Consider the following 15,034-nt stretch of genomic DNA (forward strand, 5'->3'; position numbering starts at 1 on the left):
CGCGGCGCGCGCCGGGCGGCCCCCTGCGACCCTGGCTGCTCTTGCCCTTACACAACATGGCGGCTCCGGCTTCACCGCGGGGCGGCGGCGGCGCCTGCGCGCCGGTGCGAGCGGCCCCGCCGTCCGCGGCCTCCTGAGGCGGGGATGGAGGAAGGCGGCGGCGCGGCGGCTCCCGCGGGGCTCTCGGCCTCGCAGCGCCGGGCCGAGCTGAGGCGGAGAAAGCTGCTGATGAACTCGGAGGAGCGGATCAACCGCATCATGGGCTTCCACCGGCCCGCGGCGGCCAGGGGTGAGGGGGGCAGAGGCGGCCTCGCCGGCTCCCGCGGGGCTGACGGGGAGCGGGGTGGGTTGGAAGGGACCTCAGGGCCCGCCCAGTCCCACCCCCCGCCTTGGGCACGTAGCGGGATGCTCCGAGCCCCATCCAGCCTGGCCTGGAGCACCTGCAGGGCTGGGGCAGCCACCGCTGCTCTGGGCAGCCCGGGCCAGGGCCTCCCCACCTTCATCGTGAAGATTTTCTTCCTAATGTCTCATCTTTTGATAGGAATGGTTGGACTCGATGATCTTTGATAGGAATGGTTGGACTCGATGATCCGGTGGGTCTCTTCCAACCTGGTGATTCTATGATTCTATGATCTTGGCTTGGATCAGAAACGGCGTGACCAGCAGGTCCAGGGAGGTTCTTCTCCCTCTGTACTCGGACTGGTGAGGCCGCTCCTTGAATCCTGTGTTCAGTTCTGGGCCCCTCACCACAAGAAGGATGTTGAGGCTCTGGAGCGAGTCCAGAGAAGAGCAACCAAGCTGGTGAGGGGGCTGGAGAACAAGAGGAGCTGCTGAGAGAGCTGGGGGTGTTTAGCCTGGAGAAGAGGAGGCTGAGGGGAGACCTCATTGCTCTCTACAACTACCTGAAAGGAGGTTGTGGAGAGGAGGGAGCTGGGCTCTTCTCCCAAGTGACAGGGGACAGGACGAGAGGGAATGACCTCAAGCTCCGCCAGGACATTAGGAAAAAATTCTTCACAGAAAGGGTCATTGGTCCCTGGCAGAGGCTGCCCAGGGAGGGGGTTGATTCCCCTTCCCTGGAGGGGTTTAAGGGACGGGTGGACGAGGTGCTAAGGGGCATGGGTTAGTGATTGATAGAAACGGTTGGACTTGATGATCCGGTGGGTCTCTTCCAACCTGGTTATTCTATGATTCTATGATGTAAGTCTTCCCCCTTCCAATTTAAAGCCATTCCCTGTCATCCTATCCCTGCCCTCCCTGATCAAGAGCCCCTCCCCAGTTTTCCTGGAGCCCCTTTAAGTCCTGCAGTGCAAAGCAGGTGGTACATGTTGGGTTCTTTGCAGGCTGGTGCAGAGGAGACAGCAGCGTTCTGACTCTAGTTGTGTAAAAATACAGTTTTGATGAAGCTGATGAACGTTTTTGGTCTGGTCCGGGCTGTCCTCTTCCCTTTTCATTATCATCATCTGTGGTGTAGCCTAAGTCCAAGTGTAAACCTTTCCTTTGATGCACAAGCAGGTTTTGTATTGGCTGAGCCCATTTCTTTTTAAAATGGTATTGCTTGTATTCAGCTGTGTCAAATGGCTGTGTAATTATTAATTAGCAACCATAAATCTGTCTTTTCACTTGGGAAATGGCAACATCAACCCAAGACCGTAGTGTGATATGGCTGAAGTGTTCCATGTACCCATTGTGTGTAACTCTGTGGTTTTGTTACTCTCTTTTAGGTGAGGAAGGTCACTCGGAAGCAAAGCTTCAGCATGAACAGGATAAATCAAACTCCCTTCCCATCCCTTCAGTTTCCAAGCGAATTGTGCTTGGTGATTCCGTCTGCAGTATGACAGGCACGGGTGACCATGCAGGCGGCCTCGCAGACCTTAAAGGGGACAAGGACTTGTTCAGTAAAACTCCGGAGCTTGGCAATGAGGGTACAAGTGAGCTCCGTCACCGTAACCGAGGGGAGCTGCCACCTGAAGCTGCACCGCGACCACCTAGACATGGATTAGAGCAGTACTTATCCAGATTTGATGAAGCTCTGAAGCTGAGGAACCAGCTGATGAATGAGAAGCCAAGCCAAGAGAATGGGAATGCAGTGGAGGAGTTTGACTCTTTCCGCATTTTTAGATTGGTGGGATGTGCTCTGCTTGCCATCGCAGTCAGGGCTTTCGTTTGCAAGTACTTGGTGAGTTCAGGGAAACAATCAATCCTGTTTATTTTGCTGGTTTACTGCAAACTTACTGTGAAATACTCTTTTTCTGGGGCTGGAGTCTATCAGTGACTGAGTTGGGAACTTCAGGCCCTCTTTGCATTTCCAACAAATGTTTAAAAGATAGAAAAACCCCTCTAACATTCTTTGCGGTGAGAGCACAGATTCCGATTTGGTTATCAGTCTAACACAGCCACGACAGAACAGCTGAGAGTAGCACATGTTTGGTCTGTAGTGCTTGAGGAGCAGAAGCACTGGAATAGTTATTGCAGCTTAAGTCCCCTGCAAGTTTATTCCCATCTTCGTGAGCGTAAGTCAACTGCTTTTCTAGTTTGGAGTATGCAGGAGAATTATAGAGTGAAAATGGCAGTAGTTGTCCCAAGATAAGCTACTCATTTATCAGTTTTCTGAGAAGAGTTGTTCCTCAGCATCCCAGGTGCCTGCCAGGACCTCGTACAGAGATGTGTGGCTGGCACAGACTGCGACCTCCTGCATCGCTGGCCTTGCTTTACACACTGCTGTACGCTTCTGCGATTTCAGCTTCGTAGGCTCAAAGGAAATAAGGCAGAACCTTTTTTTCTTCCATGTAACATACTTTGGTTTGTAGTATTCTAGAATATTGTTGCTATTGTCCACAAATTATTTTTTTACCTACCTAATTTTCTTCTATGACTCAGGAAGCCATAAATTTCTGTGTTTTCTTAGCTATTACTTCTGACCAAGTTAACTTTCATGTATTCTTTTCTGTTCCTTCAGTCAATATTTGCACCATTTCTTACTCTACAACTTGCCTACATGGGTCTGTCCAAGTACTTCCCAAAGGTAAAGTGGGTTTTTTTCAGATTTAGATTTAATTTGAAATGTTTTGCATTTGAACTTGTGCTTAGATTGTATTGTTTTAGGAGCGATGCATGTGAAGTATTCTTGTTTTAAACTGCGGAATTGAGAGTTAGCAGATGCTGGTAGTTATGCTAGTTTTTATTCTTCCTGGACCTAGTCCAAATGATATTTAAAGTTGCTGCAAAAATTGGACTAGCAATTTATTCGTCTGTAGCCTAATTAAAAGCATCTGACTGGGAAGTCAGGTAGTTCTTTAATGTGTTTGGGAAACCTTAGGTCTCTCCGTGCTCTTCCGTGGTTACTGTTTGCACTATCAGCAGCTGTTTTGCGTGTGATTCCTGGATGAAATTTGGGTGGGTCTTGGTTAAAAAATGAAGCAGTCCTTGGGTTTTAAGGGCTCTGCCTTGCATTGCTGGTATCAGTTTGAATGGCAACTTGAAATAAGACATTTATTTGTGGGGGAAACTTGCTGCTTATTAGCAAGATTTGCTGTATCGCTTCCTTTTTATATTTACACCAGTTAATTGCACTGAAGTATTTGTTGATGATTTTGTCAGGTCTACAGTGCAAAGTGGGATTGACTGATCCTCGATCCATAGTTGAAAGGGAGCATTTGCATTTTAAAAGGAATAATAGATCAGCTGTAGGAAATCAGAATAAAACAGCAGTTCTTTTGTAGTTAAGGACATAATTGGAAGCTAAACTTCACAGTAGTCATTCCAAGCTGATGTGTCAAAACCCAAAATGGTACAATTAGTCTTAGACTTGCACTAGTTCATCTTCTGGATATTTTTGATCTTGTTTTGGCTGTTTTTAAAATCAGCGTTTCAATTTCAGAATTTAAAGAAGTGGTTCCTTTCCACAACTTGCTTTTACTGCACTGAGACCCAGATGAGCTCCATCAGCTTGTTACCTCTCATTTTTACTCTCATGAAACCGAGAAAGATTTTTGAAAACTTAATTTAGATTGGATTAAATTAAGGCATCCAGCAAGTATCACAAAATCACCAACATTTACAGCCACTATCACCTTTTCCTGCCTATCAGACTCTGCATCCTTGGGATTTGTCATTTTAAGGAGAAAAGAGCAGCTTTCTGAAGGGTCTGGGGACATTTCTGAGTTCAGAGGATAAAACTGTCCAATGGCACAATACCAAACTAGAAAGAAACAGTTGGTTTTCAATTCTGAATCATTTTTCTGTGTTAGAAAAGTAACAGTGTCTTTCACTGAGTAGTGTGATGAGATTAATCCTGTTCTGCCAGTGGAGACTTCTGGCTTCCCTTCTCATACCCAGGTTGCCCTTGTCTGAGACTCTTCCCACTCACGCAGAGGTGGCTGCTCAGCCCTACTTCGCACCGTGCTCAGTGCCAGCATGAAGTAGGCGTAATATCTGTGGTGAATTCTCTATCTGCTGTTAACCAGCTTCTCACTCGGCTCCATCGAATCCATCACAGCGCGAATCTGTAGCTAGGATAAGCGTTGTGAATCCTGGAGCGTGTGTGGAGAGAATCAATCTAAATCTGCTACTCTCTACCGATGAATTTGGAATGTTCCTGGCTGTGTGTAACGCTTGTGACATGTAGAGCAGGATGGGATTATAGCAGAAGAACTAATGTAATACGGGTGTGGTGTTTTTTTTTCTTCTAGTGTGAGAAGAAGGTGAAAACGACAGTATTGACTGCTGCTCTTTTACTGTCTGGAATCCCTGCAGAAGTGATTAGTCGCTCCATGGACACCTACAGCAAAATGGGAGATGTTTTTACAGACCTCTGTGTCTATTTCTTTACTTTCATCTTCTGCCATGAACTTACTCTGTTTTTTGGTTCTGAAGCACCATGATGGTTGTAGTTACAGTAGTTACACTAAAGCTTTCCGGACTGAATTTTCCTTCAATGTCTGACCGTGCGAACAGGTTTAAACCTTCATTAAAATTCTTACCTGTTCAAATGCTTGAAAGGAGCCTTAAATCCAGCCGTTCTGGGAAAGTAAGAGCAGGGTCCCAGACTGCCAGTTCTATCACTTGTTTATTTAAATACGGTGTCTGCCTCTTACGAATGTGCTGCACAGGAGGCAAGTGTCAGTGGTTTAGGTAGGCAATGCCCTTCTCAGCCTCCTTCATAAACATTTACAAAGCTGCCTTTGTTCTTTTCAGTGAGAACAAAGAGAATTCCTTTTTAGCAGAACCATATATATACGTATTTATGTCTCTCCAGTATGACTGTAGCTGACAAAACATGCTCGTTTTGTGGTGTACCCATTTTTTTTTTTTAGGAAAGCTCTAAATAAAAGAAATCCCTGTGTTCTGTTGTTCAGATTGAGAATGTTGAACCAAGTAGCTGCTTCTGGAGAATGGTGGTGAAATGCACCACTTCGTTGTCCTAATCCTTGCCTTGCTATACGTTGTTTTTTGTGATTGTGATACATTTCATTTGACGATTACAATGCAAAACAGCTAAGCAAAACCAACAACAAAAAAGTCTTGTTGCTTGCAAATGTCATTAATCAAAAAGGAGGAGGAACAAGACTGTTAATCTCACCTGTCAGTGAGTTTCCAGCGGCCCAGTCCTCGTGTAGCTCATACATGGGCTTGTTTTGCATTTTAACAGTTCACGTTGTATATTGACAACAAACCTGCTGTGTCGAATGTTTGCTCTGGATATGTAAAACTTAGAAGGGAACTGTTGTTTTTTTCTAGCTCCTTGCAGGATTGCTTAAGACAAGTTGTAATGTGACATTAATTTCTGCAGTTTGTTTTATTTGCCAGACATTTGCGTGTAGACAGGATCTTGATTGCAGAGGAGTTCTGCTCCTGCTCGGAATAGTGCAGCCAACAGCGCGCGGTCTGGGATTCAGCAGAGCTGTTTGTGTTCATGTTTTTGGTGTTCGTGTTTTCGAACTTGCCCAGTGGAACCGCAGAAGCCGTTCCTGTTTACATGCCGTGTGCTGCAAGTGGCAGAGGAATGAAAAGCAGAGCTTAGAGGTGACTCTCACATGAAGATCAATGTCTGAAGGGAGAACGGCATCTTGTATTGCTTCCTGTGGGTGTCTGGCCGCAGGCGAACAGAGATAAAACGTGGATGAATCCTGTCACTGGATAAAGCAGTGAGCGAGCTGATGCGCTGGGTTTCAGTCTCATGGATTTTGCACAGTGAGAGGAAGGCAGCGTTATTCCAAATAATCAACATCTACGCTGAGCATCTGTAAAAATTCCCATTGAAGTTAAATTTGGGAATATTTTCAACTTGTTTTCTGTTTAGAATCTGGACTTTCAGGTAACCTAGGCCAATGCCTTTCTTTTTAGCAAAGGGAGACCCCTGTCTGTCTTGGCATTTGCCTGCAAACGCATTCGGTTATGTCTCTTTCAGATATATTGCTGCTTTCTGCTTATACTTTTCTGTTGAAACCTCCTGCTATGATTTTAGCACTGCATTTCTGACTCCTTAATTACATTTGTTTGTGATGTGAAAACAAGAAGCTTATGTTTTGATTTGAGTGTTCTCATGTTTTTTTTACTCATTATTTTACAGTGAGTATTGTTACAGATGTTCAGGGCTGGGCTGCAGAAGATTCTGTCTGTTAGCACAAATATTTATTCAGAAGCTTTAAATTTGTTTGTATTAGACAGGAATTTCAGCAAATTGAAATAGCTGTCGTTGAAATTAAGGTTGAGATATGTAAATAACGAGTTACATTTGTTCTGACTCTATTTATATGCCCAAACATCCTATGAATAAATAGCAACAATACTGTGTGCATCTGCAAAAGCAATGAATTTTTAACCCTTAGCATAATAAATTTTAAACCTAATTAGCTAAATACTAAGGAAAGCGCCGACCCGCCGTGCTGTTGTTCAGTCCCTTGCACTGTCCTTACAAGCAGGGAAAGAAGAGAAGCAGATTTTCTTCTCGAGCAGTGAAAGAATTCTTGCTGTGAGACTTAATATGGAACTTTTTGGCCTGTAAACGCTTATTTTTGTCTGGCAGCTTCAGTGTGGGTGGAAGGCTCCCTGCTCCGCTGAGCGGGCACAGTGGCAGGAGGGCCTGGTGCTAAGCGATGGGTTTGCCCCTTCAGTCAAGAAATTAATCCCTTTTAGCCCATTTTTAACTTATCTCTGTTCGTGTGCATAATTCTGTTTGATGTTTATTGCCAAACTGGTTGTTTTCTATTAAAAGTTTATTTGTTACCCCTCCCTTGGCGGTTTTTCCTGGCTCGGGAAGGGGGTTGTGTGCGGCGGAGGCCTTTCCCGGGGAGGTTGGATGAGCGGGACGGCGAGCAGCTGCCCCTTGATGCCTGTTTTGGGGCGCTGCGCTATGTTGGCGCGACCCCTGTGAGCACGTGGGCTGTTTCGGGCTGCTCCCCGTTTTATCAGAGAGTCATAGAATCATAGAATAACCAGGTTGGAAGAGACCCACGGGGTCATTGAGTCCAACCATTTTGAGACACTGCCTGTTCTGGGCGATGCTGGTTTTTGGGGTGATGCCTGTTCTAACATGATGCCGGTTTCCGGGCACTGCTCGCTGTAGGCTGATACTCATTTTTGCACGTGCCCCTCTTTTGGGGTGATGCTCGTTGTAGCCCATTGCTACCTGTTCTGACGTGCTGTCTGTTTCTAGCATACCCCCTATTTTGGGGTGCTCCCTGTTTGGAGGCACTACCCGTTTTGAGGTGCTGCCAGTTTGGGGGCTCTGGCCATTTTGGGGCGCTGCTCGTTATCTGGAGGGGCTCCCCGTTTTGGGGTGCTGCCTCTTTTGGGGCGCTGCTCGTTATAGTGTGCTGCCTCTTTTGGAGACACTCCCTGGTGTGGGCTGCTCGCTGTTTTGGGGGGCTGCCTATATTGGGCTGCTCCCTATTTTGGGGGGCTGCCTATATTGGGCTGCTCGCTGTTTTGGGGGGCTGCCTATATTGGGCTGCTCCCTATTTTGGGGGGCTGCCTATATTGGGATGTTCCCTGTTTTGGGGGGCTGCCTATATTGGGCTGCTCCCTATTTTGGGGGGCTGCCTATATTGGGATGTTCCCTATTTTGGGGGGCTGCCTATATTGGGCTGTTCCCTGTTTTGGGGGGCTGCCTATATTGGGCTGCTCCCTATTTCGGGGTGCTGCCTATATTGGGCTGCTCCACGTTTGGGGGTGCTGCCTATATCAGAGCGCTGCCTGTTTTGGGGTGCTGCCTGTTTTAGCACACTGCGTGTTTCAGAGTGCTCCTCATCTGGGGGTGCTGCCTCTATTGAGGTGCAGCCCCTTGCGGGGTGCTCCCCGTTTTGGGGCGTTCCCCGCTGGGGGGCGCTCCCCGTTTTGGGGCGTTCCCCGCTGGGGGGCGCTCCCGGGCGGCTGGGGCCGTTTCGCCCTCCGTCCGGCAGGGGCCGCTGGCGGCGGCTCGGCGGGGGCGGCTCGGCAGGGGCCGCTCTGCGCGCGCCTCTCGCTGCCCCGGGGCGCGGAATGTCCGCCGCGTAGCGCCGCGTCCGCGCCGCCGCCATGGGCCGCGAGTCCAGGTGAGGCGGCGGGGGCTCCGCTCCGCCCCGGCTCGGGCCGGGCTGAGCCGGGGTGGCCCGGGGCGGCCCGGGCGGCGGCTCCCGCGGACGGCGGGCGAGGCCCGGGCGGGGCCGGGGCGGCGGGGCCTCCCGGCAAGCTGGAGAGGGGCCGCTCGCAGAGGCTCGTGGTGGGGGGCCGGGGGGAAAGGGTGTGAGCTGGGGAGGGGCAGGTTTAGGCTTGACATTAGGAAGAATTTCTTCACAGTGAGGGTGGGGAGGCCCTGGCCCACGGTGCCCAGGGAAGCTGTGGCTGCCCCATCCCTGGAGGGGTTCGAGGCCGGGCTGGATGGGGCTTGGAGCCCCTGATCCAGTGGGAGGTGCCCCTGCCTGTGGCAGGGGTGGAACTGGACGGGCTTTGAGGTCCTTTCCAACCCAGACCGTTCTGTGATTCTCTTGTATGATTTTATGAAACACAGTGTTGTAAGCAGCTCAGCAGTAACGTGGTTGTGTGCTCTCGGTGTTTGTTGTGGGTCGAGATTGCGCTGCTGGATGATTCGGAGCTGCTCACGCCTATCAGGCTTTAAACCAACTTGTTAATTTGCGAGAGCTGTCGTGGCGCATGTTCATGTTTCCTAGTTTGATCTAAGTATTTAACACTGGAGCTGTGATTATAATAGTCCCCAGGTGCTATTGCCCCTGGACTGTAACATCTTCCTAGCTCCATAATTGAGATTTTTAGTGTGCGAGGCAGATGAGTGGAAATGTTAACGATTGTCTTCCGTTCACATTAGTGATTAATTGAAGAGCTGGGTGCTCCCATTGATATGTCTTAATTAGTTTCAGACTAGTTAGTGCAGCCATTGTTGCCAGCAAGACACTTTTAGAGGCTCAGGCTGCAAAATCTCCTGGGAGCTGAATGCCACACTGCTGATGCTCAAGCTAACAGGACTCCCTTGCTTATCATGACAAGTTTCTTCTGTTTGATCTAAAAATAATGTAAATACTGGGTTTAAGCTTGTGTTAATTTACTATTTTAATGCCTACAAGAAGTTTTATAAGTGAAGAAATGGTAAGAGGGTGAGAGTGCTGGAGTTGGTGTGAAGCTGTATTCTTAAGACTAGGGCTTATGAAAGCTGAAATCTTATGCTCGGATTTATTGCACACTGTAGTGGAAAATGAACCAACAAATCTGTTTTTCTATAACGAAAAGATGAGAAAGGAGGGAAGTATGCAACTGATTCCAAGGCATTTTGTGACAGAGATGGGAAAACATTAGGGATATCTCACGCTGACAGATGCTGTTTGCATTCAGTCGTACTGCTGATAGGCGGTACCTGGATATTGTGGTGCTACTGTACTGGTTCCAGTTGTACACGGTATTTAATATACCAGTGTGCTGAAATAAACTGTATTATTTGTAGTGCTGATATAGTTGTAATACAACCCCATGTGACAGTCACAGAAGGGAAGGAAGGAGGTGGAGGCCTGTTCACCCCAATTATGACAAATATCCTTTAGCTGCAAATTATTCTCACGCTCACCTTCATATTTTTTTTTGTGAACTTATGATGCAGGCATTATCGGAAGCGCTCAGCGTCACGTGGACGCTCTGGTAGCCGTTCTAGAAGTCGTTCTCCGTCAGACAAACGAAAACGTGACGACAGACGCTCTAGAAGTCGAGATCGAGATCGTAGGCGTGAGAGGTCACGCAGTAGGGACAAGAGAAGGTCTCGATCGCGTGACAGAAAGCGCCAAAGGTATGGCTTATCGACTCCAATCAGAGCAGATAAAAATGCCTGTTGCCTGAATATCAATGTTCTTTTCCTATAATTATTATTTTCGTGATAGATTTTACTACGCTTAACATTTTCAGCTATGAGATGGTTTCTAGCTGCCAGTGCTAGAGTTCGTAAGCTCTTAGTGGTCTTGATGATTGATTGTTAGATTCCTTTTACGCCCTGTTCCTCAATAGCAGGCTAAAATTATACTGCAATCACGTGCTGAGTAAGTACAATTTTGTTCTGTGGCAGGCGTTCAAGAAGCAGAGAGAGGGAACGGAGCCGAGAGAGGAGAAGATCCCGGAGCCGAGAGAGGAGGCGTTCTAGAAGCAGAAGTAGAGGTAGACGGTCTCGATCTTCCAGCCCAAGCAAGAACAGGAAAACAGAAAACAGGTATTTGTGTTCTCTGATTACAATCAGTGTCATAGTGACAAAGTATCATAAAGCTATTGTTAATGTGGAAGGAATCATCAGGCAAAGCTTTGGTTTGTAGAACAAGGACAATATCGTGTGAGTGTACTGTTATAATTTTTTCCCATCGCATAATGAGTCTTATGCAGTTTTTTGTGAGAACATTTCCATAAAGCAAAAAGACCCAAGTTGTGGCAGCTAAAATAAGCGGTTAACTTTTAAGTTAAGACTGAATTTCATTCCAGAAGCTTTGTAGTGCTTCATTGTTATCTCAGGTTCCAGTATCAATAACTAATGTTTCGTATGCCCAGATCAATAACGTACGGGCGCTCTCTAGCACAGGCATTGCATTGAATTATAACTTTCTTTGAACTTCTGAATTCCTGGAGAGCAGTAGGTTTTAGTTACCAGACTTGCTTCAGTGCAGTGTTCTCAGTGATGCATGGTATCACTTTCATTCTCGGATAAAGCACTTATTTTTTTGAAACGTACAGAGCTTTTATAAAGTGCAGATAGGGTAGCAGCAGGGCATCTACAAACAGCGTCGTGGTGACATTTACAACAGGAATTTCTAAGCTGTTTTAAGTGCCACTGGTTTGGATTCTGCTTTTTTAAATTGTACTTGTGTAGGGGTTTGTAGTGTAACACTTCAGAGAAGCTCAAGAAGTCTGCTGTGGTCAAGATGTTAAAGCCACCATCTGTTTATCTGCTGTTTGTTGAATTCTGTGGGTGTGCTTAATGCTGGGATCAGGATGGACTTGACAGGTACTGGTCTTGGGGTTTACAGTTGAATAAACTGACTAGTAAATAGTCTTAATAAAGATGTAAAACTTGACCTCTTAGATGTTGACTTTAGAAACGTGTAAAAACTTACCTCGGGTCATGTTCTTGTAAATATATTCTAATGGAATTTTCAGCTACAATCATGAACAGCACATAATCGTGCTTTGCTGTAGAATGAGTGGGAAGCCCATACGTTGCAGCAACAGCTTTTGTAAAGAATAAGCAGGTTGATGACAATCTAGAAATTGTGAGAATCTGGAATCACAAAAGTCTTTTGGAATAAGTATGTGGTTTGTGTTAGGATAGCCCAGTGGAAAAGGCTTAATGAGATTTAATTGGCTAAAGTGTATTTTACATATATTATTGTGAGTTAGCACGTGTTTGGTGTGGATGCAATTTTTTTTTCTTTTAATTGGAAGCAAGGAAGGATCATAAAACCTGTGGTAAATGGGGTTTGCATTAAATGCAAGTCTGCACTTTACATTTGAGTTGCATAAGTAGCTTTTCCCAGGGAGAGATATGTTTATGCCTTTCGTCCAGTGCTCAGGGGGATGTTCAAACTTCCATAGCAAGATGCTAAATCACTTTACCCCTCTAGAAATTCAGCAAACAGGAATTTTTTAGTATCTCTTTCCTAACTGCTGTCTTCAAGGAGGTGTAAAATAAACTGCAGAACCACTAGAGTATCAATTGTAAGTGTTCTGGAAATGAAGCCTACAACTTCCCCCTCTAAAGAAATGAGAAGAACTGAACCAAAGCATGTGTATTGATGGATTGCAGTAGGTTCTAAATTTCTGGTAGTGAAAAGGAATGTTTCAATGAAATGGAAAGATTCCCTGGGAGGCAGTGTGCTTTGGAAGGTATTTGACAACATAAACCTGTACAGGGTGTCAGTAGTTCTGTTTCTGTCCAGCACATGTGTATCCTCACCCTGAAAAAAGCTGTAAAGCTGTAATGTTCTAAGAGGTCTTTGATCTTACCTTTCAGATCAAGGTCTAAAGAAAAGACAGATGGTGTGGAAGTTTCCAAAGAAAAGAAAAAAGACAAAGACGACAAAGAAGAAGAGAAGGAGAAAGATGCTACCACAAATGCTGTGGCCACTGAGGTAGAAACTTTAAAGGCTTAGGAATTTAGAAGTCAGAATTTAATCTAGGAATTAATTTAGCCATAGATTACTGCTTTAACAGAAAACCCATGATCTTGGAGCTGGCAAAATCCCCACTAAATGAGGGAGCATTCTCTTCAGTTACACAGACTCCTGTCACGGGATAGGCTTCTAGTGCTTGGCATAAGAAACATTCTCAGTTCCAGATTTTAAATGGCTTAGACCACAAACCACAGACAACCGTGAAGGTTCTCTCCTTTTTCACATATTAGGTGTCAGTAGAGGAGCTGAAAATTTTTTTGGCCTCTGGACCCAGGCAGGAATCAAAGAACAAAGGGAAAAAGAAGCTCACTTTGCCTTGTTTGTGACATGAAAAGATGTGCCTAGTTGAAGAATTCCCGAAGTAGCAGTTGTAGCTGATTCTTCTAAACCAGCACCTTGTTAGTAACGCTCGTTTTTTCGTGGCTGCTGCACTGTCACTGAGGGCTCCCCACATATAAACCATTTCTTTCTTCTAGAAGGACATCTGGAAGTAGAGCGTAACATGGTAGTTCTTCAGTATTTTAAGAGTCAGTGACTAAAATGAGTTGAAATTCACTGATTTGAGTTGCAGTACTTTTTTCCTTGTAAATAAAGGAAAATTTAATTTGCTGTTACCTTTAAAATTATGTACCAGCTGCTATCATAAAAAAAAAAACCCAATGTTTTTTACTTGAAAACGTTAGAGCTGATGTTAGTATTTTTCATTTACTTCTGTTGTGATAAGTTTATGGATGGCCAGTCTCCTATCTTATGCTCACACAATGGTTGTATTTGTTTGAAGAAGCGTAGGCTAAAGGCGGCGGCTGTTAATTTTCACTGTTTGCTTGGTTTTTATCACAGAATTTTGATCAGAACAAACTAGAAGAAGAAATGAGAAAACGAAAAGAAAGAGTGGAGAAATGGAGGGAAGAACAGCGCAAGAAGGCTATGGAAAACATAGGAGAACTGAAAAAAGAAATTGAAGAAATGAAACAGGGGAAGAAATGGAGTTTAGAAGATGATGATGGTATTTAACTTTTTATATGTAGCGGTTAAAATACTTCCTAATATCTTAACTACATTATGTTTGAGGCATTTAATTACATTTCAGAATGCAAACTATAAAATAACAAAGTCTAAATCTGGTCATGGCTTCAAATGGTTTAAGATAGAACTGAGATTAACAAACTGGAGGGATATGAATGAGGAAAAATGATACAGTAATAAAACTGCACGGTAATTATTTGAGTAGACCAATAACTTCACATTTGTGAGCACTTTTCTCTTTTCCCTGCCTGTTTTATTCCCCCCTTTCTTGCTTACATTAGATGACGAAGAGGAGACTGCAGAAGGAGAAAAAGAAGGCGATGAGGTTGAAAATGAAGAGTTAGATCCCTTGGATGCTTATATGGAAGAAGTAAAAGAAGAGGTCAAGAAGTTCAACATGAGAAGCGTGAAAGGTGGCGGGAGTGAAAAGGTAAAATCACTTAGTAGGATTTTTTTCATTTTCTCTATAAAAATAGCTTTGTATTTTAATATCAAGATGGCTTGAGAAAGAAAAGGGGGGAAGTGCAAAAAAGCAAGAAATAAGTTAGATGCACTTAATGCCTGTTTGCCTTAGCTTTAATTTCCCGGTATTTTTATCAGGCTGTTTTATCAAGCAGTATGCAGATAGAATTTCACTGAAGGAAGTGAAAAAAAGGCCAGCATAATGCATCCAGAAATACAAATACTCTGTATAGTTTATACAGCATGTTTGTCATTTTATACGATAATGCAATGATTTTCCTTAATTGTCTTTGTAGAAAACCGGACCAACTGTTACCAAGGTGGTAACCGTAGTGACAACCAAAAAGGCAGCTGTGGAGTCAGAAAAGAAGAAAGGGGAGCTCATGGAGAATGACCAAGATGCAATGGAGGTAATGGAACTGTCTCATATTTCTACTATGAAGTGGCAAAGTGCTTCTTACAAGAGGCATGAGAGTGAGAATAGTCCTGGGACTGACATACATGCAAATTGTAATCTATGCAGTATTCCTCCGAAGAGGAGGAAGTTGATCTTCAGACTGCCCTCACTGGCTACCAGACCAAGCAGAGGAAGCTCCTGGAACCAGTGGATCATGGAAAGATAGAATATGAACCTTTCAGGAAAAACTTCTATGTTGAAGTACCAGAACTAGCCAAAATGACTCAAGAAGGTAAGGACAAATACAACCCTGGGTACTGTTAAAGAAAAGAGTAACGGATTTCGATGTGCAAAGAAACAGCTAATTCTTTTGGAATATAATGAACCTTTGGAGCAACTTGGTATAGAATAACACAGAGTCAGTTAGATCACTGTCATTGATATCTTCATATCATTATCTGTGAGGCTTTGATTGGAAAATTTACTTGAGTCCTTTCTACCCACCTTCTGTGTTTATGTG

The 15,034-nt window shown here is 45.0% G+C and overlaps 3 protein-coding genes across 7 annotated transcripts in view; 2 read left to right on the plus strand and 1 right to left on the minus strand.

The window, feature by feature from the left end:
- Positions 1-8,539, minus strand: part of SKP1 (S-phase kinase associated protein 1) — a 259,109-nt gene extending 250,570 nt beyond the window's left edge. The window contains exon 1 of the mRNA XM_069869404.1: positions 8,532-8,539. The gene's annotated coding sequence lies outside the window, so the exon portion shown is untranslated. The remainder of the gene's footprint in view (positions 1-8,531) is intronic.
- The window catches only part of DDX46 (DEAD-box helicase 46), a 104,926-nt gene that overhangs the window by 75,861 nt on the left and 14,031 nt on the right, over positions 1-15,034 (plus strand). For all 5 annotated transcript variants that reach the window (XM_069869369.1, XM_069869370.1, XM_069869371.1 and 2 more), the window contains exons 2-9: positions 8,505-8,531; positions 10,085-10,267; positions 10,541-10,681; positions 12,470-12,587; positions 13,470-13,635; positions 13,937-14,085; positions 14,414-14,527; positions 14,641-14,806. In XM_069869369.1, the coding sequence (XP_069725470.1) occupies positions 8,515-8,531; positions 10,085-10,267; positions 10,541-10,681; positions 12,470-12,587; positions 13,470-13,635; positions 13,937-14,085; positions 14,414-14,527; positions 14,641-14,806 (1,054 nt within the window). In that variant the 5' untranslated portion in view covers positions 8,505-8,514. The remainder of the gene's footprint in view (positions 1-8,504; positions 8,532-10,084; positions 10,268-10,540; positions 10,682-12,469; positions 12,588-13,469; positions 13,636-13,936; positions 14,086-14,413; positions 14,528-14,640; positions 14,807-15,034) is intronic.
- On the plus strand, positions 114-7,229 carry CAMLG (calcium modulating ligand). Its single transcript, XM_069869101.1, has 4 exons — positions 114-289; positions 1,722-2,176; positions 2,957-3,022; positions 4,689-7,229. The coding sequence occupies exons 1-4, from the start codon at positions 145-147 to the stop codon at positions 4,878-4,880; spliced, it is 858 nt and encodes a 285-aa protein (XP_069725202.1). The 5' UTR covers positions 114-144; the 3' UTR covers positions 4,881-7,229.

The sequence above is a fragment of the Phaenicophaeus curvirostris genome, chromosome 15 (assembly GCF_032191515.1).
Source record: "Phaenicophaeus curvirostris isolate KB17595 chromosome 15, BPBGC_Pcur_1.0, whole genome shotgun sequence".
Taxonomy (NCBI): domain Eukaryota; kingdom Metazoa; phylum Chordata; class Aves; order Cuculiformes; family Cuculidae; genus Phaenicophaeus; species Phaenicophaeus curvirostris.